The sequence below is a fragment of the Mauremys reevesii genome, linkage group 11, assembly GCF_016161935.1.
Source record: "Mauremys reevesii isolate NIE-2019 linkage group 11, ASM1616193v1, whole genome shotgun sequence".
NCBI classification, from domain to species: domain Eukaryota; kingdom Metazoa; phylum Chordata; order Testudines; family Geoemydidae; genus Mauremys; species Mauremys reevesii.
The window spans coordinates 64,356,739-64,377,238 of NC_052633.1; the positions used below are offsets into that span (position 1 = coordinate 64,356,739).

A 20,500-nucleotide genomic window follows, 5' to 3' on the forward strand; every position below is an offset into this window, starting at 1 on the left:
CTGAGGCACCAAATAAGATGAGAGTAACAATTGTGCTAGATGCTGCACATACACGTGCTAGGAATTCCTACCACTAAGAGCTTATGATCTGCCTAGACAAGGAAGTATTAAGGACCAAATTCCGCTCTCAGAAGCATGCATACCTACAATAAGGAAAGCATTTGTATAATTTGTTCCGAAATGCTCTACAACCAATCATTCCTCAACACACTTATGAGGTACGTACATATTCCCATATGATTTGCCCAAGGCCATCTAATGACCTGGTGGTGGAGCCAGCACTAGACCAGGGAACCTTGAAACGAGACGTGAGGGTAGAATTTGGCCCTAAAAAAACAATTATTTGGTTTGGAATCACTAACTTTTAAGGCTCCGCAGATCTCCACTGTATCACAGTCATCCACCACGGTAATCCTGAAATTTGGGGTCTGCATTAATTCTTTAAAGATCTGCCCATGCTTTTCATTTTTGCACCCTGTGGAAGGAAGGATGGGAGTTAAACATTCTTTGTTACATAAGTTACGGGGTGGACAAAACATGTATGTTTATAAGATACTGAAGTAGGGGGATGACTCCGAGGGAAGGGTTAGGTTTTGTAATCTGTATAACTAGACATTATTAAAGGGGGATTTGTGAACCAATACCAGTTCTTGCAGCTGGCAGCCAGTATAACCGCACAAGTCAAAATGCATTAGCAAAACGTGTCCAATAACACTTCAAGTGGTTACGGGTAGATAGCCTCCAACACCCAGGTGTGGTTAGCTTATATAATTCCAAACCTGGCCGAGAGCGGTTTTCTAGTGTACGTTTAGTCTCTTACAGTGAAAGCACCGATTTACACAAATATGCCGTCAGCTCACAAAGCCCTGCCCGAGGGCTATGGCAGCCTGAGCACGGGCTTGAGTTAAACTCCTTAGCTCTAATCCTGCCTCAGCTGTTGACTCACGGTTTGGGTATGGCCAAGTCACTTAACCTATTAGCAGGGTGGTGTCAGGATCAATTCAAGTTTGCACACAGCAATGATGCTGTTTTACATTTTCAAAGCAAAGTATTGCTAACTCACTAGGACAAAGGCTTCGTAACACCAAATACATTCCCACTTACAGGAGGATCCATAGACCAGGATGTTCGGTGTTGGCGCTGTTAGAAAAGTGGTGTTACCAGCCATACTGAGGTCATGTATCAAACTATTAAAACAGTGTCCTTCCGTATGGAGAAGGGGAGGCGGCAGTGCTACTGGGAAAGCTGTGTGGGGATCTTTGAATGAGTTTTTACCTGACTTTTAGAAAGTTGTGTTGGCCTTTGTTTTCATAATAGTGATGTGGCCCTGATAGTCAGTGGGCTGAGCGTCAGGAGTCCCCATTCCAGTGGGACTTCTGGGTGCTCGGCCCCATGTTGTTAAATATCAGAGCAAGCCTGAGCCCTTGGATTAGTGCTCAAGCTCAGAAGCCTGGTTTGTATCCCTCACTCTCTAGGTGAGTTGGCAGGTGGGAATACGTTGTTTCTCTGCAGTAACAATCTCTGGCCTGTCTAGCAGCAAAGGAAGCTCTTCTAGATGTTCGCTCCCAAACAGAAGTGGCAGAAACACTTTGAGGGAGGGCACAAGAACAAAGAGGCAAACTCCTCTGAAGAAGTAACCTCAAAATCATCGTTAAAACGTAGGCAAGCAAAGGTGCTAAACTCACCTCCGAGCCTTCGGAAAGATCTACTGCAACAGAATTGCTTAGCTAATGTTCATAATAGCCTCCTCAGGGAGCAAAAGTTGCCAAGATGCTATAGTTTTCACAATTAATATTGCACAGGAATGGGCAGTTTGAAATGTGTACATACAATCTGAAACAGCCAGTCAAGCTGCAATAAATTAAAGTTGCATTTTTAATGTTCACAACAGATTTTAAGCTACTGTAAAAATACGAAGGTTAGAGACACCACTGAAACAGTTTGTGCTCAGGTAGGCATTGTGACACAGAGAGAGAAAATAATAAGTGATACCATTTCAGTTATAAAGAGGTGGGAGGATTGAGAAATTTAAACGAGGGGTGGCGGAGGCTTTGTGGGGCTGGTTGCACTTTCCTTGCAGTATGTCAGCCGCTGAAGGACTTGACACAATCTCTTTGACATTACTAGAAGTCTCCCATTAACTCCTGTAGAAGAATTAAGCCTCATTTTTAATGGAAGAGATTAGCTAATTGCTGCAAGTACTAGCACCTGCAGCTGTTTGAGTCTGATCCTGTTTCCACTGAGATTGTTGGAAATGTGGCCATTCCTTTAAGGGAAGGAGGTTGAGAGTTTAATACGTGGTGTATACATAAAACTGTTCAGAAACCTTTCAAAGGTTTCCATGTTTCATTTACATGTTGCTATGTTTAGATGCTGTCCTATTCCTCTGCTAGCGACTGCTAGAAGTAGAAATGAACATCTGTGGTAGAGCCAATCAGAGCTCTTGACTGTAACTCGCCCTGAATGATCATTACCAATGGTGGTTTCACAGAACTTCTCATCAGCCACTTCACTGGCTATATTGGCCCCCATGAGCACGCTGACTTCTATCTTCAGTTTCTCTCGAATGATGTCTGAGATGAGCTTCAAGCCCTCGGCACCCTCGTCAACCCCCTGGTGAAAAGATAATATTCAAAGTCAAGTCATTAGAAAAGAAACCAGGGTGACAGAGCATCAGTGTGTGAAATGTAGGCCTCACGCGGTAGGCCCTCGGCAAGCAGTTTTCCCTTTAAACGAAAGCACTTGGATCCAGTGCAACAGTATGTCCCAAGGTTTTACTTTATGGTGAGGCTGCTTTTTCTTTATATGTTAAACTTCCCATAGTTGTAAAATAATCCTAGGCAAGATTTAAACGTAAGACATATTCTATGAAAGCAGAAACAGCACAGCCCCAGTTTTGTTTCTATAAAGAAATAAGTCAAGGTGCATTATGCTTTCCTTCCTCTTCTATTGCTGTTTGCAGGAGAATCTTAAAAGGGAGGGAAAAGGCAACAGCTGGAGAATTGTAGGTCTGAAATTTTAATTCTATTTTCTTCAATTCACGTTTTAAATGAGACATTTTCTGTAACAATTGGAAAGAAGGAGCAGTGGACTCAAAGCTGGAGGCAAACTGCAAGTTTTAAAAACATCCTAAATGGTTTTTTTTTCCTTTTCAGGATAGTTTCCCTGATTCCAATTGCAAATCACTTCAGTTCTGTAAAACCAGCTATAAATGTTGTTGTCCATTTTTTTGTGTGTGTGCGTGTGTACTCTCAAAAACAGCCCTGGAAGAGGAGAATACATGGAATAGAGCATTAAGGCTTTAGAGCTGTAGCTCTTTGGCATTTCTAGCCCCAAGTTTTCCATACTGCATACTTATTCCTTCACTGCATACGGACTGATAGTAGAGATCCCAAATTACCTTGATCAGTGAAATGCCGAATGCTCCAGGTTTTATGTGACCAACAATCTGGTCACAAATTCGTGTAATGAACTGATGGGGTATAACAAAGATGAAAACATCTGCCCCAGCCGATGCTTCAACGACATCTGCTACAGCCACCTAGGACGAAAGTGAGGGAAAAAATTAATTAACCGTCCCTTGTACCATGAGTGAGTTAACGTACTTACAAAATAATGTACACCTAATCCATCACAGAAAGGCATTAAAATAAGAATCCATAAACTAAAAATAAAGGAATCCTTAAACTAACTAATGCTATGACAGTGTTAGCCTTTAATGCAATCAGGTATTGTATTCCAGATTAAAATGTCCCCGAAGGCAGCATAGCCTAACTTCTTAAACCAGTGTGCCGTACTAGCCCTGTGGAGATGATCAGGGACGTATAATACAACCCACAGCTGCATTACCTCCTCAAGTGCCCTTCAGAGCAGGGAAGGCCCTTCACCCCTTTTAATACAGTTCTTAAAGGCAGCCAAGTGACCCTAGTAATACAGTTAAATTGGAGCCATCCTGCCAGGGTGTAGAGGCATAGGGCCTCTCCTCAGATGACTCTGGTCACCTGTGAATGCTTCAAGATCCATGGGGATCTGCAGGGTTTGTGGCAGACCCTATGGCTTACCATGTTTGGGTTACTCCTCTCAAACTGATGGAATGATCAAGGAGAAACTCTGCCAGGGGATCCTTATAGTTACCCTGCCCAAGCAGGGTTCACTGCAGGAGATAGTGATTTGGCCTAGTATTTGCAAAAAATTAACACAAACACGCCAAGGAGCTGGCAAGCCCTACCCTGTCCCAAGTGTAAACCATTCCAGCTGGAATTAACAACAAAACCAGGGCTTATAAGGAAGTCAGCAGCTGAATTTCACTCTGCCACAGCTACCAGTAGCTTTATTGATGATGATAAGAGAACATATCCCCCTAAGAGTGGGGCCCTTCATCTGTGCCATAGTATGAGCTGAGCAGAAATCAAACCGCACTTTCAGGTCCACAGCTAAACAAACTGCAGCTCTCTGCATCAGCTCCTTCAAAGCCAAGGATTCACATTCTTTTAAAATAACTGGCCTAACCCAGTTAGGCCAATGTGAATGGGGAATTCCACTCTGTCGTCGAGCATATTGGAGCGACATAAGCCATCAAAAACAGGGCTGATTTTTAACTAATTAAAACCCACCCTCCTAGCAAATTGTTCATGCACACGTCTCCCATAGCCTTATCCATCTAAGATGAACTGGGAGACTTAAGACCTAAGCAACGAAGAGCTACTCATTGTTTAAATTCTACAGTGATGTGTGTGGTACAAACCCCAGCATGGGAAGTGTCTCCAGTGGAGTGACAGGGTCTCTGCTCATTAGCATGTTATAAAAGGCACAAGATACACAGGTGGGTCCAAAATTCCTAGTGGTGTTCTTCACCTTCCAGTATAATTACCTCAGTGCCTTACCCTTTGTGCAATGCTGGGGCTTTTCTTTGGGGTAAATATCTGAGCTTCACCATCTCCTTTACCACATAATCATAATTATCAGGGTTGGAAGGGACCTCAGGAGGTCATCTAGTCCAACCCCCTGCTCAAAGCAGGACCAATCCCCAAATCCCTAAATGGCCCCCTGAAGGATTGAATTTACAACTCTGGGTTTTGCAGGCCAATGCTCAAACCACTGAGCTATCCCTCCCCCCCACTGTAACTATTCTTACTGCAGGAGCAAAGTAGCCTGCACACACTCCTCTCCCCACAGTGCAAGGAAATCTAGCACCTCCAGCCTGGACCGGCAGGAGACCAAAAGCAAGGAGCTCGTGATTTCAGCAAAAAGGTAGCAGATAACAGGAAGAGATGTGGCTGCGAAGGCAGTCCAAGGCATTTAGAAGCGGGGGTGACTTCCAGGCACTGTGACCTTGGGCAGTGGAGTTCAAAAGTGCTGCCGGAGAATGTATGTTGTATGTATGAAGGGAATGTATGTTGCATTAGGGACTGCAAGTAGAGGACTGCTTATACCAGTACAAGTTGTGCATTGACACTGCCACTGGTCTGATAGACCTATACCAGCAGGGACTTATGTTCCTCCGAAAAGGGGAATAACTATGCTGGAAAAAGTGGAAGGTTTTGTCAATAAAAGACTAAATTAAGCATGGACACCAGCCAGGCTGTGCTGGAAAAAGGCTGGTTTAGCTGGTACAACTTTCCAGCGTAGGTCAGGTTTTAGGGTGAGTCTGCTACCAGGATAGGAATAAAAACCAAGCTTTTTCTCATGTTATATTGTTGTAAAAATAATCAAGGTGGTTCATGTCTTGCTTGCTGTTAGGTGGATTTGATCTCCTTCCTCTATGTCAATTTCAAGTCATGTGCGTGCAAACATGCTATTACAATACTAAATTTAGAAAAATTAACTACTCTAAGCAAGGAGGCCACTCATATGCAGCATGTTAATTTCTGTTTGCACAAATTAAAAGCTACTCTGTTAAGGCTGTGCTAGTTTCTTTACTTTCCAAAACAGGACCATCTGGCAAGCTCCTGAACAAACAAAATGTCACCCTGCTTGCTTTAAATTAAATAGCTATAAATAATCTAGAATGATCACGTTTCTTTAAGTTTATGAAGCTATAAATTATCTAGTATGATCACACATTTTGAATGGCTGTAAAAGTTATAGTTTTTTGCTTTTGGTAGATTTTACTGTATTACGACTTAAAGTGCCTCAGTTTTTCTACTCTGAAATCACACAGGTAATTACAGCAATGCTATTCATGCTGTTTGTTAGCTTTTCTACTGAACTTTTAGTTAGACAGGAAGGGGGAGTTGAAACAACCTTAGTTTTGTTTAGGGTACACCAGGCAGCTAAACATCATCACCCCCCACACTCTCTCCTCCCCCACCTTTCATTCCCATGCAGCAAATACACTTTGCAATAGCAATCACATGAAGCAGTTACTGTGATCAGTTATCTCAGGGTGGACGCTCTGGACCACATACTCTGCTGGTGTAAATCAGCACAGCTCTATAAATGCTGTAGAGATGTGCTGATTTACAGCTGGGCAGGATCTGGGACTTTGTGTACAAAAACACAAATATAGCTGGTTTGTTTGAAGTTGTATGTCCTTTAGAATTTAGATGAGACATTTGTAAGCGACGCAAAGAGTGGGTCAAATTCATAAGTAATGCAAATGTTAGAGTAAGTTGGCCAGAAAAGAGATGTAAGTAATCTTAATACTTGGCATGTGTACATAGGATGAGATAGTAAACCTACAGATAAGGTTGGCAGTTAAAGCAGGATTAAAGTCCCTCTGATTCATACATTAATGACTAGTTGTAAATGATCCAGACAACAGGGATTCCATTTGAAGAATTAAGGTCTAAAAGAACTTTTAGCTTCCCCTGAGTCAACCTATCACCTCTCCCTAGTGTTAAAGCCCCTTTAAGGTGTGTTTTTAAAGCAAACCAGAGATTGTGAAATTCTCAGTCTGGCCCAACCATCAGTCTTAAAGCTTTGAACAAACATTTCAGTTGTTTAGCCAACTTACCACATTTTTAGGTAACGTATGTCCTGGAAGATACTTCACATTTTCATGCTCTTTGTTTATGATCTCTGTGAGTTTCCTCCCATTTATGATTTCTTCAAACACCCACATCTTCACAACAGGATCAAACCTGTTGGATTTCTGGATATTTTTGCCAATAATTTTTGCAATAGCAGACCCCCTGTGTAACAAAGTAAAATACTTAGAGACAGGATTCTGTATATTTGTTTTGAAACAATCTCCTTAGGAAAGTTCAGTAACTCTAGTTTCAACTGGAAGCACAAACTGCATTGAGCAAAATACTCCTACCTCATTGAAAGGCCTGCATTACAGGAACTATGGCCATGCTTATATGCCCACTAAGCCCAGCACAAGGCTCTTCCCTCAGTCAAGAAAATACCCACTCAAGAAATACAGAAAATGGATACCAAGTAAAATACAGTTGTGACCGGAAATCCAGGGTTAACATAAGCATGATGTACCATGTTACATCTTGTTTTTAATTTAGAACTTTGAATAATAATTTTTATCAGATACTTTTCTTAGCTTCTTTAAAAAAAAAAAAAGTAGAGTAACCCAAGCAAGAAGATGCTTCTGAGCAATCTGGATACACTGAAGTCTGTGCATCTTACCTGAACTGTATCAAACTTTCCTATCAATAGCCGCACTCCAGGAGGGGCCTGCCTGAGGGATGGTCTAGCTTAGTTAAAGGGACACTATCAGGTTAAAAATCATTCTTAAAGTCTCCCGGTGTGACAAACAAGACCTTAGATGATTAAAACCTGAAACAACTGAAGTCATCTAGTTTACTTTGCATCATTCATGCTGTGCATTTACTTGCTTTTCTGTCAGCTTGGACCAGTGGTTCTCAACCTGCAGCTTGCTGGGCTGCTTGCAGTCCAATCAGCACACAGCTGCAGCCCATGTGACATCCTCATGGCTATACAGGTAGCATACATGTTGTGTTGATGCGTCCCACGTAACACACGTGGCCCACAATGTAAATAGGCTCAGAACCACTGGCATAGACAGTGAAATTAGACTACAAAAACAAAGAGTCCGGTGGCACCTTAAAGACTAACAGATTTATTTGGGCATAAGCTTTTGTGGGTAAAAAACCTCACTTCTTCAGATGCATGGAGTCATGGAGTGAAATTAGACTAGTCCTTTTCCCTGATTTCTTCTCATGCACCAGCACAATACTGACATGTTTGAGTTATGAACACTGCAGGAAAAATATTTAAATTAAACAAAAAACTTGATTTAACTGTAGAAGACGCCCATGAAAATACTGGTTAGTGGTCTTTAAGTTTTAAGAAAGAACTTAACATTTTGAGCCTACTTTGACTTTCAAGGACCCGTCCACACTACAAATAATTTGAGTCAGAGGATCTGGTTACAGTACTCTTGTCCCCTGACCCAGTTACAACCCAGCTACAATTAGAAGCATGAACAGACCATAATGTGTGTAATAACCAGTTATCAGCAACTGATAAAAGCTTGGGTTTATCCAAGGTTAAGTCCAATTAGATGTTGTCCAAACAGCAAGTCATAACTGCTTTGCAACTGGGACAGAGGGAAACCATGTTGTAACTGCCTCCCTTCACTCAACTATAGTAGTGACTTAAATCAGCTTGCACAAGGCCAATTGCTCAATAAGCAATAACAGAATAAGGGCCCCTGTCTTACTGTCTTTATTCATGCAAAAGTCCCACTGAAGTCAATGGGCATTTTGCCTGAGTATTGGCTGCAGGACAGGTGCCAAGGTATGCAGTGATACCAGGCTACCCAAAGACCAGGGGTGGGTTGGGAGGCCTTGTCTCATGATGGCAATCTGGTTATTTTTTTAAGCCATTTACAAATGTAAAGTAAAAATTTCAGGAGGAAATATTCATTAAAGGGGCATTAAGGATTCTCTTTGTGAAACAGATGAGGCCTACCATATTTAATACTAAAATTATATCTAATTTATAGTTCAGTTCTCAGCCCGTCCCATCAGAATGGGAGACTGAAAGGAGGGCGACAGTTTGTGGAAGAGCGCAGTGACTAAGCATTGGGAAGAAAGGTTGCTTTTGTGCTTAAGGCACTGGCCTGGGACTTTGGAGATTGGGGGTTCCTGGTTCTGCCACACACTTTCTCTGTGACCCTGGATAAATGATTTAATCTCTCTGTTCCCAATCTGTAAAATTAGGATAACAATGTTCTCCCCCTCCCTCCTATCCTTCATCGGCCCTGTAAACTCTTGGGGGCTGGGACTGGCTCTTACCAAATGCGTACTCAGTACCAAGTACAATACAGAGGCTCAGATCTCATCTGGAGCCTCTCTGGGCACTACTGTAATAGATTTTCAAAGCTACTGAGCATCTGCAGCTCCTGTTGATTTCAATGGGAACTATAGATGCTTGGCATCTTTGCAAATCAGGCCAACAAAGGCAAATCTAAAATTACTTAAGTATAAAAAAATTACGCTGATTATTTCGGATACCGGCTAAGGGGTACTAAACATTAAGAGAAACTGCTTGTTCTGGCATTTAAGCAATCCAAGCTCATTTTAAAATTGGAAGATAGGCTCCAGCACACTGTAACCTCTCTTTAAAGTTTTGAGTAGCTTACAATGGACTGGCAGCTCTCAGAGAACCAGACTGCTTTTCCAGCAGAGCCTTCATAGCTGATGTGCTCAGATGCTACTGGGGCACAGTTTTGAAACTGACCAGACTGGAACACAAAGGAATCTAGGTTACTAAATAAGCAATTTTAGAAAAATCTGAGGCGGTGTTCAGCAGTTAGCAGGAAAAGATTCTCACTGTGAATTAATGGGAGACTCGCACATAAACAGAGTTCAAAAACTGGTGCTCTATTTTACCTAACCTATTTGAAATTCGTAGTTCAGCACTAACCAGCCTTTGGAAATAATTGCTTTATCTGTGAAACTAGTGTTTAGTAGACTACAGGAGCATGGCAGGGAAGGTTCACGAATGCACACAAAGCCAAGGGACACTCCCACAAAAACAACATTTTACCTCATTTATTCGCCAAAGATCTATTTATTAAGGATTATAGAAGGCTGTCCTTTTTAACTAGCTGCCGATTAAAGGGTTGACAGAAATCCAATTTATGGAAAAAATCAACAACAACAAATAGTTTTTGCTGCTAATTCTTAAAACAATTTCTTCGAGGATAGATGAATAATAGTAGTACTATGCTTCAAGTGCTTGCTCTCAGCATTACTGGACTGTAGAACGTTTGGCTGGCAGTGTTCTGGCTGAAGTCACTGACAATTCTATCAGTAACTTCAACAGAAGCAGGGTCAGTCCCCAGAGGAGCAGGATGGCTCATTAATATTAGAGTAGCGTCTTTCTCTTTAATCTGAATTGCAGTAGCATCCAGGAATTCCAGTCATGTATGAAGATCCCATTGTGTGAGGCTTTGTACAAACACAGAACAAAAAGACAGCCCTTGCCCTGAGCAATTTATAATCTATAGGTTTGGCTACATGGGGAAGTTATATCAGTGTGAGGTAGAGTTTGAACTACTATAGTTTATATTTATATGGGTATAACTCCCCATGTGGGTGGACGCACTTATTCTGGAATAAGAGGGTTTTTTTCAGTTTAGCCTGTCACTCTGAAAATGGTTTACAATAAGATGGAAAAAAGCACTCTTATTCCAGAATAAATGTGTCTAGATAGGGAGTTGTACTGGTGGAATTATAGTGGTTTAATTATACTGGTATAACTGGAACAATCGACCGAGGTTTTATACAGGGCAGACAAGTAATATTTTACAGCGAGAGAGCGTGTGTCCCCTCTACATTAAATAGGCACTTGCTCCTTTACTAATAAATGTTCAGTCTTGTAAAGTAGTGAGCACCCCCAACTCCTACTAAGTAAATTGGGAGTGGAAGCCATTCAGTGTCTTGGAAGATCAGGCCCCCAGATACTGTAATTTAGAAATTAACCTGTATTTTTTAAACAAATAGCAGAACCATTACTAACTAACAAAACCTATTGCTCCTCGGGTTTTGCAGGTACTTTATATAATCAAATCTGCTATAAGGATTCCAATACTGTTGGCATAATAAGGATCACTGTGACTCACTGGGCAGCTGAGAGAAGCTGTTGAAACATTTGTGTCATGTGCCAACTGTCTTGCTGAGACTCAGAAATGATCCCTGAACTGTTACCTAAATATCTAGTTTGAGGGCAACAGAAGGAATGGTGTGTCTGCTAGAGGTAAACCTTCCACTGTTATGGCTGCTTTTTAAAGAAACACTGTTCCAACTTTGACAAGCTCAAAAATAACAAATAAAAATGATCTTTTCTGCTTTAAAATGTGTTTCCACCAGCTGCAACTACCCTAAGCCACCCAGCTCCTGGCTTAAACAATCCAAAGAACCACTGAGAGATTTGGATCTCACACACACAGAAGTGTGCATGCCATGCTGTTCAGTCATATTCTGCTCTTATAGTCCAGAAAAGGGGTCGGCAACCTTTCAGAAGTGCTGTGCCGAGTCTTCATTTATTCACTCTAATTTAAGGTTTCGCGTGCCAGTCATACATTTTAACATTTTTAGAAGGTCTCTTTCTATAAGTCTATAATATATAACCAAACTATTGTTGTAAATAAGGTTTTTTAAATGTTTAAGAAGCTTCATTTAAAATTAAATTAAAATGCAGAGCCCCCTGGACTGGTGGCCAGGACCCGGGCAGTGTGAGTGCCACTGAAAATCAGCTCACGTGCCACCTTCGGCATGTGTGCCATAGATTGCCTACCCCGGTTCAGAAGGAAAGCAAAATCCAAAGTCCACTGAACTTAGAGGAAAGAGACCTATTGATTTCAGTAGGTTATGGATCACAGCCAAAGTGCTTTCCAGAGCAGTGTTCTTGCCCATTTCAACATCTTCCTGATTCACAACAATGGGGAGAGCAGAATGGTAGGACAATATTCACTCATATGAAGCAACAAACCCAGGATCCATTTAAGGCCAAATTGTCACATAAATATGAAACCGTATCAACCTTTCTGGAGAACAGTGCATTCCTGGGAAAGGTGCTAAAATACTTCAAAGGAAAATGCAAATGCTGTTTTAAATCTCTGTGTGGGCATGATGTTAAATGAAGGCTGCCCTGGCATTAGTTCTCGCCCCTTCATGTAAGGAGCACATACAAGGCGTACTGACCCTTTGCTCTCCTTCTGAGCAATGAGTTGGCCTGATCCTGCAAGTTGCTGAAAACCTTCAGCTTCCATTGAAGGCAAGTGGTGCTCAGCCCTAAAATGCTTTGGCAATACTTTGCATGTTGGGATTTTCCTCTATAAATATCAGAGCGTGTTACAAAGGTGAGTAAATATCAATAACCCCATTTTACAGGTGGATAATTAGAGGCACAGAGTGGCAAAGTGATTTGCCTGAAGCCACTAAATTCCTGGCAGTGCTGTGAGTGCAACTGAGGCCTCCTGCCTTCCAGTCTGGTCTGGTGCATTAGACCACATTAACAAGAATGTAGAGGGAATCAAGGGGCAGGGTGACACACATGCACCTATTATATGCAACTGCCCCAATCTCAGGGTCCAGATAGTGGTTTGGGTTGCCTAGGCCAGGAGCTGGAATTTTGACACTGGGCAGGCCTCCATAGTTGGAGCTGCAACAATGTTATTCCCTCGGGGTATAAGGATAGAGAAGTATATCGATATTAAAATGTACAACATAATTTGGTTTGCTGCGGCGGGGAGGGGGTGTTAAATTTTCAAAATCACCTTGTCCCCTTTTCAAAGGTGAATTAGGTGTTTAGGAGCTAAAATCCTATTGATTGAAAATGGGATTTGAGCTTCTCAGTTACTTAGGGGCTTTTCAAAATCTGACTTGTCATCTCTAGGGTGAGACTGTTCCTTTAAAATACAGATGTTACATAATGTGTGTCTTGGCGAGACATTCCTTTCCCTAATGCCCAATCTGAGATCTGCACTTGAATATGCAGTTCAGAGATCTGCACTTGAATATACATGCACTGTTCTTTAGAAAATATGTAAAAGCAGCAAAGAGTCCTGTGGTACCTTATAGACTAACAGACGTTTTGGAGCATGAGCTTTCGTGGGTGAATACCCACTTCGTCGCATCCGACGAAGTGGGTATTCACCCACGAAAGCTCATGCTCCAAAACGTCTGTTAGTCTATAAGGTGCCTCAGGATTCTTTGCTGCTTTTACAGATCCAGACTAACACGGCTACCCCTCTGATACTTAGAAAATATGGTTTCAAATCTGAGTATAAACAAGACCTTAGGGAAGAAACTGTGTGTTCTCTAGCAGCAGGGTGGGGAAGGCAGAGAAATATTTTAAATTGAGTGTACATACTAGTGAGAGGCATCAGATTTCAGACCTGTCCATCAAGGTTTGAACTGTGCCAGTGTAGGATGCTACACCTTTCAACTCTTCTCTGGGGACACCATCAGCTTTTGCAGAATTTAAGCATTCAGTTTAAAGATGGTTGTGAAGATAATGACCAGAATGCTCATCCAATGCTGTCTTACTAAGTCTGCAGATAATAATACTCAACTATGAAGGACTGCCCTGAAATTCCATTCATCTCAGTGTGTTTACTCTGAAACCTAATGATTTAAATTTAAAACGTAAACATTATTTCCCTGTGATCTTTTTAGCAGGAATGGTTTGGTATTCTGGGATTGCTGGGGTCTTAGTAGTGAATCCCCATTTTTCCCCAGTGTGAACCATGCTCTCAAATTTGTGTCCCTTTTTAGTGTAGAAGTTCTTGAAATCTGTGTAAAGAACCAGTGCATTATTTTGAGCGCATATTTTGGGAGACTGAGCTCCCTCACTGGGGACAGAAGGGAAAATAATTCCTTACAGAGGCCCAATTCTGCACATATGCTGATCCAGATTCCGAAGTCAATGGAAGTATTGTGTTGTACAACAGCTGTAGAATCAGGACCCTCATGTTCTCTTCCAGTAGGAGACATAAAGATCTCTGCAATAATTCATTGAGGAGTATAGGAAATAACCAAAAACAAAAAGCCGAAGGGAGAGTAGAGAGCCTGGCAATCCCTCTAGAAAACTGCAGTCACTTGCCATTTCCAGGCAGAGGTAACAGTACTAAATATCAAAGCAGGAGAAATTTAATCTGCATTCAGTGGCAGTTACAAAAAGAAGAGTGCATGTGAAGATGGGTGAGCATGAGGTTATTTCACAGCAGGGGCGGCTCCAGGCACCAGCACGCCAAGCGCATGCCTGGGGCGGCAAGCCACGGGGGGCGCTCTGCCGGTCGCCGTGAGGGCGGCATGCCTGCGGATTCTGGCGGATCTCCCGCAGGTGTGCCGCCGAAACCACGGGACCGGGGACCTCCCGCAGGCAAGCTGCCAAAGGCAGCCTGCCCGCCGTGCTGGGGGCGGCAAAATACCAGAGCCGCCCCTGTTTCACAGTCAGGCTGGGGACTGGGGCACGTGGAAGACACTACAGACTCTCCTGGAACCCCATGGAATCCTCCACTTGCCTCTCCACCCAAGAGGTACAAGGCTCAGAGTAGTCACTTGCTACCTTTAGGTTTCAGGATGCATTTTACACAAGCAGCCACGTATCTGCCATGTGCACATGCTTCCCCTCACAGCCCAGTCGAGTGGAGAGGACACTGTATGAAGAATCAGCTGACTTGGATTCTGTTCCCAATCCTGCCGCTTACTTTGTGATTTTGGGCAAGCCATTTAAGCTTTGTAGCTACCTAGTTTCCCCATCTTAAAAAACCAGGGATAATAGTGCTGCACCTCTGCAAAGCTTTGAGATGTATACATGAAAATGCTATTAGTTCTTACTAATAAGTACCTGGTGTTTCATATTTCTATTGTTTTTTTCTCCCATTCTTAGTGGCATGTGATCCTCTTCCATGAGCCACCAGCTTCTGATGGGTGTGTACCCCTGATGTAGGAAGAACTCTCCTCTGGACTACCATTGGGTTCTCCTAGCACCCAACTGTGAAACCCTAAAACTAAAGGTAAAGAACAGCTTCTTCCACTAGTCACAGGCTTTCTGACTACGTCCCATTGTTTATCATTATTTCACATTTAGATTACAGCAGTCCCTAGAGGCTAACCACGTTGGGTCCCTGTTGTGTTGGACACTGTACAAGCATCTAGCAAACATCGGTCCCTGCCACAAAGAGCTTACAGTCTGAGACGAAACTTAACAGGTGGACAAGCCAAACAAGGAGGTCAGGCTTGGGGCTGGGTAGAAAGAGCAACAAAATGAGAGCAGAGCTCTGAGCCAAGCAAGACCAATGATCTTGTACGGTTCACTAGGCATGTTTTAGGACCACAGGTTCCTGGTTTTGTAACTGGAATCGTTTAATTACCATCTCTTTTTCTGGCATTTACAGCCCAATCCTAGATTAATTTTTTTCCCCCAACCCAAATATTTCACTGACTTCAAGGGCCCCGGGGCTCAAGGCTGGGAGATGTTAACAACTTCTTGTAAAGTCCTGAGTGCCCCCTTCACTGACTGACTCTAGCAGCTATTAGGAGAGCTCAGCACCTCTCAAGATGAACTCAGCCTGGCAAAGGATCAGGCCCCAGTGTGTGTATGTGCCTCTTTCCAACCAATGCTCAGGTGATGTGCAGTCCTCAATGTTATCTCAAAACCCAGGTAGAAGCCCCTCCCCCCCCATTGCCTCACAGTATAACTGGTAGTTTGAAGACTTTTCAATACACCCAAATTCTGCTCTGCTCTGCTACAGGCTTCTGCTTCGGGACTAGCTGCACTGCCTTCAGTGGAGTTAATCCGGATTCACACTGGCATGGGGCAGTACGTGGCTTTGCAAAGGCAGAAATGGCTTAAATGTGCAGCCGGGACATACACCCCCCAATAAAACCATCCCGGGCGTCACTTTTTTGCGGCGACTCGAATTGCTAGGTTTTGTGTAAAACTTCTGCTCCGTGAGCAGGGGAGGCAGGAGCTGGCTGCGGATTGCCTGGGAGCAGGGGCTGAGCTCGCTGCAGCCTGGCTCCGACGGACTGAGCCCCCCGGACTCCAGCCAAGAGACACGAGCTCTGGTGCAGCGGAACGAGGCTCCAGGACTGGAGTCTCCGCTGCTCGGCCCCAGCCCGCCGGGGAAGAGACTAGCGAGGCTGCAACCCCCTCGCCCTTCCCACCCCGAGGGACGGAGCCCAGCAGCTGGGCGCGGAGCGGCTACAGACAGCGCCAAGATCGCCGCGCAAAGCTGGAGCCCGCCCGGCGCAGCCCCAGCGCGGCTCCCGGGCTCCGGGCGCCACTCACCAGTTTCCAGAGCCGACGATGCAGACTTTCAGCGCGGGCATGGTGGCGGCTCCCGCGCCCTGCTGGGGCAATGGCTGGGGCTTGTCTCCGATGGCACCGACCAGAAACCCGGTGGCGCAGCAGCGGCTCGGTGCCTCCGCGTTGCTCAATCTTCCGCCCGTCAGTGCGTGTGGCCGCGGGAGGGCGGTGTGAGCGCTCCCCAACCTGCAAGCCCCGCCTGCGCCCCGAGAGCCCGCTCGCTGGCCGCTCCCCCGGGTGTCAGCAGCAGCAGGCGGCCCCTGGAGACCAATGGGAGAGAGCAGGTGCCAGTGAGCGGCAGGGTGGGGAGGTGGCGCCCACCTTTGTCCCCCGGGAAGGGAGGGAAATGTCCCAGGTTCAAAACGCCCCTGTGCAAAGCAGCTGCCTCGTGCTACCCACCCGGGGGGGAACCCTGCTTAACCCGCTCGTGGCTGAACATCTGTGTTACCCCACCCACAATGTGCCGCCAAAGCACGGCTCTCGGGTACGTGGAACAAAACCCAGGCTTAAAGTCCACGTGTAACTCCGCCTCCCCGAGCCTGGTTATCTGCAGGCGCTGAAGCGATCACCCGAAATTGCATAGACAGGACAAGAGGCGCTGTAAAGCCCAGGCAAAGGGCAGAAGACGGTGTTTGTAATAGCCTGGGACCAACAAGGCTGCAACCCCGCTGCAAAGTGTGGATAACACATTATTTGCATGCCTATAGCCTCTCTTAGGCGGGGGCACAAAGCCTTCTCCAAGCGCCTTGTCTAAACAGGAAGGGTCCCGCCCCCCATAGTTATCCATGGATAGCTACAGCCCCGTGGGGACAGACTCCTGGAGAAGAGTGGCTTTTTCACCTTTAGCATAAATCCCTTCCCAAGCAAGGTAAGCGAAACCAAGAAAAGCCACTGTTATATTGGGCTACGACCACCCACTGGTATAACTGTTTAAATTCATATCTTAAATTATGCCAGAAAACTTTCCCATGGAAACAACGCCTTAGTCTTGTAACCCCCACTATACAGTAGGTCAGTGTCATCTCCATTTTCTAGGTAGGGAAACCGAGGCACAGAACGATTCAGTGACTTGTTGAAGATTAGGCATGTTGAGGCAGTGGCAGAGTGCAAGAATCCAGAACAAGTCCCCTAGTCTACCCAATAGACCACCCTGTCCCCAAATTTCACCCTGTCTGATTTTGCGTTTGCAGATGACTGAGCCACCCAGATTTTAATGGACACTGCAACCCTAAGACTTCCATGGAGAAGTTCGTGTTAAGAATGCTGTGTTAGATTCTGTGATTCTCCTGTGGCAGCACTACCTGATGTGATATTCAGGATTTCGGCAAGACTGTGGGTGAATATGACAACAGACAGACTTCATAAGAGCTGCAGACTTAAACCATAGGCTCAGTAAGAAGCCAGCGGTAGGTTACATCTCTCCATGGCCAGACTGGAGGACTTGCTCACAGCTTTAATTCTGTCAAGAGATCATGATCTGTTTCCTTTCTCACTCAGGTAAAAGGCAGTGTCTGTGTTTGGAGGGCTGGGTTCAGATGATAACATCTCTGTCTAGGACTCATCACTGCACACGCACTGTTCCTGTTCTTTGGGCTAAATAGGGGAACTGAAAGGGTTATTTGGGAATACAAAGCCATGTCCCAATTTGATATTTCTTTAGTGCCTTTATTGTCATGACCACCTGTAACTTTGTCTAAAATTGACATAGTTACCTCTGAAACCTCCTGCATCTACCTGTCTCCCCCTCACATGCTTTGTCATTCTCTTAATCCTGCAAGCTCTCTGCTTCATTCTCTCTCACATCTCCATGACTTTTCATATTTCCCAGTGTTCTGCCACAATCCTGTGATTCCCTGTAGTGCAGGGGACCGCAGCCTTGTTCACTATGTGACAGCATATGTTGCCTTTGCAGCAGTATCCTTCCTGAGTCAGTGAGTTTCTGGCTCTGTGTGCTGAGGAGGGCTGCCACAATGCCTCACAGAGGCAAGGCAGGCTGCCAACATTTGACAGGCCTGTGGGTGGTCTGTGAGGTACACGTGCTCAGCCAGCCCTGCTGTCAGTGTCACCAGTTCAAATGGCTGGTGCCTCCTTCAGGCGACCTGCATCTGTTTGGGGTTACACAAACCAGGACAAACTCTAGACTTTGCAAAACTGACCAGGGGGTGTCCCTGACACATGGCTACCAGGGACACATGGCCACCCTTTCATATACACAGGTGTGTAACACTATTATTACTGTAAAAAGCAACAAAGAGTCCTGTGGCACCTTACAGACTAACAGACGTATTGGAGCATAAGCTTTCATGGGTGAATACCCACTTCGCCAGATGCATGTAATGGAAATTTCCAGAGGCAGGTATAAATATGCAGGCCAGAATCAGTCTGGAGATAACAAGGTTAGTTCAATCAGGGAGGATGAGGCCCTCTTCCAGCAGTTGAGGCGTGAAAACCAAGGGAGGAGGAAGGCCATTCATGGGGCCTGTATTATCAAGGCCCCGTGAATGGTCTCAGTTCTGGGCTGACTGGGAATACATCTACACAGCACCTGGGAGGTGTAATTCCCAGCCCAGGCGGCCATACATACACTAGCTCTGCTTGAGCTAGCACCGGACAATAGCCATGTGGTCACAGCAGCACAGGCAGTGGCTCAGACGAGCTGCCCAAGTATATACCCAGGGGGTTGGGTGGGATTGTGCTTGGGTGGCTAGTCCAGGCTGTTGCCTGTGCTGCCACAGCCACACAGCTATTTTTAGGCACTAGCTTGAGCAGAGCTAGGGTATGTCTGACTAGCCATGCTAGGAATTACGCCTCCCTCCCAGCTACTAGTGTGTAGACATCCCCTGGATGTTTGCTCCAACTCCCTTCTGGCCCCTGCCTTTCAGTCTCTTCACCTCAGCTTTACTCCATGCCTGAAGCTCAGATCTTTCTCCCCTCCCTCCTCTCACTTGCCCTGTCCCCTTCATCCTTCTCCCTGCCCTTGTCTTTCCATTTAGTTTATCCCCTCCTAACTAACCTCCATGGACCTAAATATTTGCTGCCATCACATTGTTCACTCTGCTTGCGTGTTCCCTTTCCCCACTCCGTGTCTATCGTGTATTAGACCCCAAGGCCTTCAGGGCAGGGACTGTCTACTACTCTTTGTTTGCCTAGTTGCTAGCACAATGGGGCCCTGATTTGGGTTGATCCCCAGGCACTAAGATGATAAAAAAATAATAGCATTCTCTGTAACAAGCTGGATCTAAACTGTGCACCTGTTAGCAAACATTAATCTTTCATTATTCTTCATATATCAAACTCTCATGATTACTTGACCAACCCCCCTCGAATCATTTCTGTAAGCCAAAGGTTCTGGCTGAACTCTGAAGAGTGTTTTATTTTGGATACATGAACGTGTTTGTCCTAGTACGCCTGTCTGTTATTATCCACTCTGTACTCTGAACTTTAGCTAATCCTAGTGTGTTATGAATAAGCTGAACTTTAGCTGGACTATAGCGTGTTGTTAAATAATAGATTGCGTGTCTTTTGTACTCTAAACTCTTGACCCTTAGGGAAATGTCCAGAAAGGAACTACTTATAACTGATAGGGGGCATGTGCTTTCTGTAATCTGTTGAAGGATGCTTTTAGCTTATCAGTAATTATTCTACCAGATGATTTCTGTCATAGTGATTTGGTTATAGATATCTTTTGCAATTGATAAAATAGTGGATGGTCGAACTGATGTCTTTTGCTTATCAATTATGTAAAACAGATACCATGAAAATAAGTCTTCAGTCAAAAGTTCATGTTCTTGGTCTCTTTTCTGTGAACATACATAGTATATAAAGAGATGCCTGTTACAGATGTATGCTGTAATGGACAAAATGGTGTAATTGAAAAGGGATGTTCATAAGTGCTCTGTAATTGATAAACTTAGTACTTGACAAAATAGGCTAGGAGATGTGTTCTGTAATCAATGTCTCAGTAAAACATTAAGGTATGGATTAATGTCTAAGCATTAAGAGCTACCTGTGGTCCTAGCTGTGATACATTCATTACAAATATCATTGGCTTATTGATTCAAAATAAGATCAAACACGAGAGGACTTTTCTTTGTTCTGAACAGTCTACAAGAGATGAGTTTCAGGGAGTTTGTCTGAAGTGAACTCAGGTAGGTGGCCTCACTTTTGTACTCTCAGATTAGGTATGTATGTTTCCTTTGCTATATTCTGTATAGTACTGCATTAAGTATTGCTGGATGGACTGTCTTAATTAACT

At 44.3% G+C, this 20,500-nt stretch overlaps 1 protein-coding gene across 5 annotated transcripts in view; it reads right to left on the bottom strand.

The window, feature by feature from the left end:
* LOC120375032 (glycerol-3-phosphate dehydrogenase [NAD(+)], cytoplasmic-like) overlaps positions 1-20,500 on the bottom strand; it is a 52,787-nt gene that overhangs the window by 5,939 nt on the left and 26,348 nt on the right. For 4 of the 5 annotated variants that reach the window (XM_039495591.1, XM_039495593.1, XM_039495594.1 and 1 more), the window contains 5 exons: positions 16,228-16,505; positions 6,956-7,133; positions 3,401-3,541; positions 2,475-2,613; positions 363-475 (listed from right to left, as the gene is read on the bottom strand). In XM_039495591.1, the coding sequence (XP_039351525.1) occupies positions 363-475; positions 2,475-2,613; positions 3,401-3,541; positions 6,956-7,133; positions 16,228-16,505 (849 nt within the window). The remainder of the gene's footprint in view (positions 1-362; positions 476-2,474; positions 2,614-3,400; positions 3,542-6,955; positions 7,134-16,227; positions 16,506-20,500) is intronic. The other variant, XM_039495595.1, reaches the window with a different exon arrangement.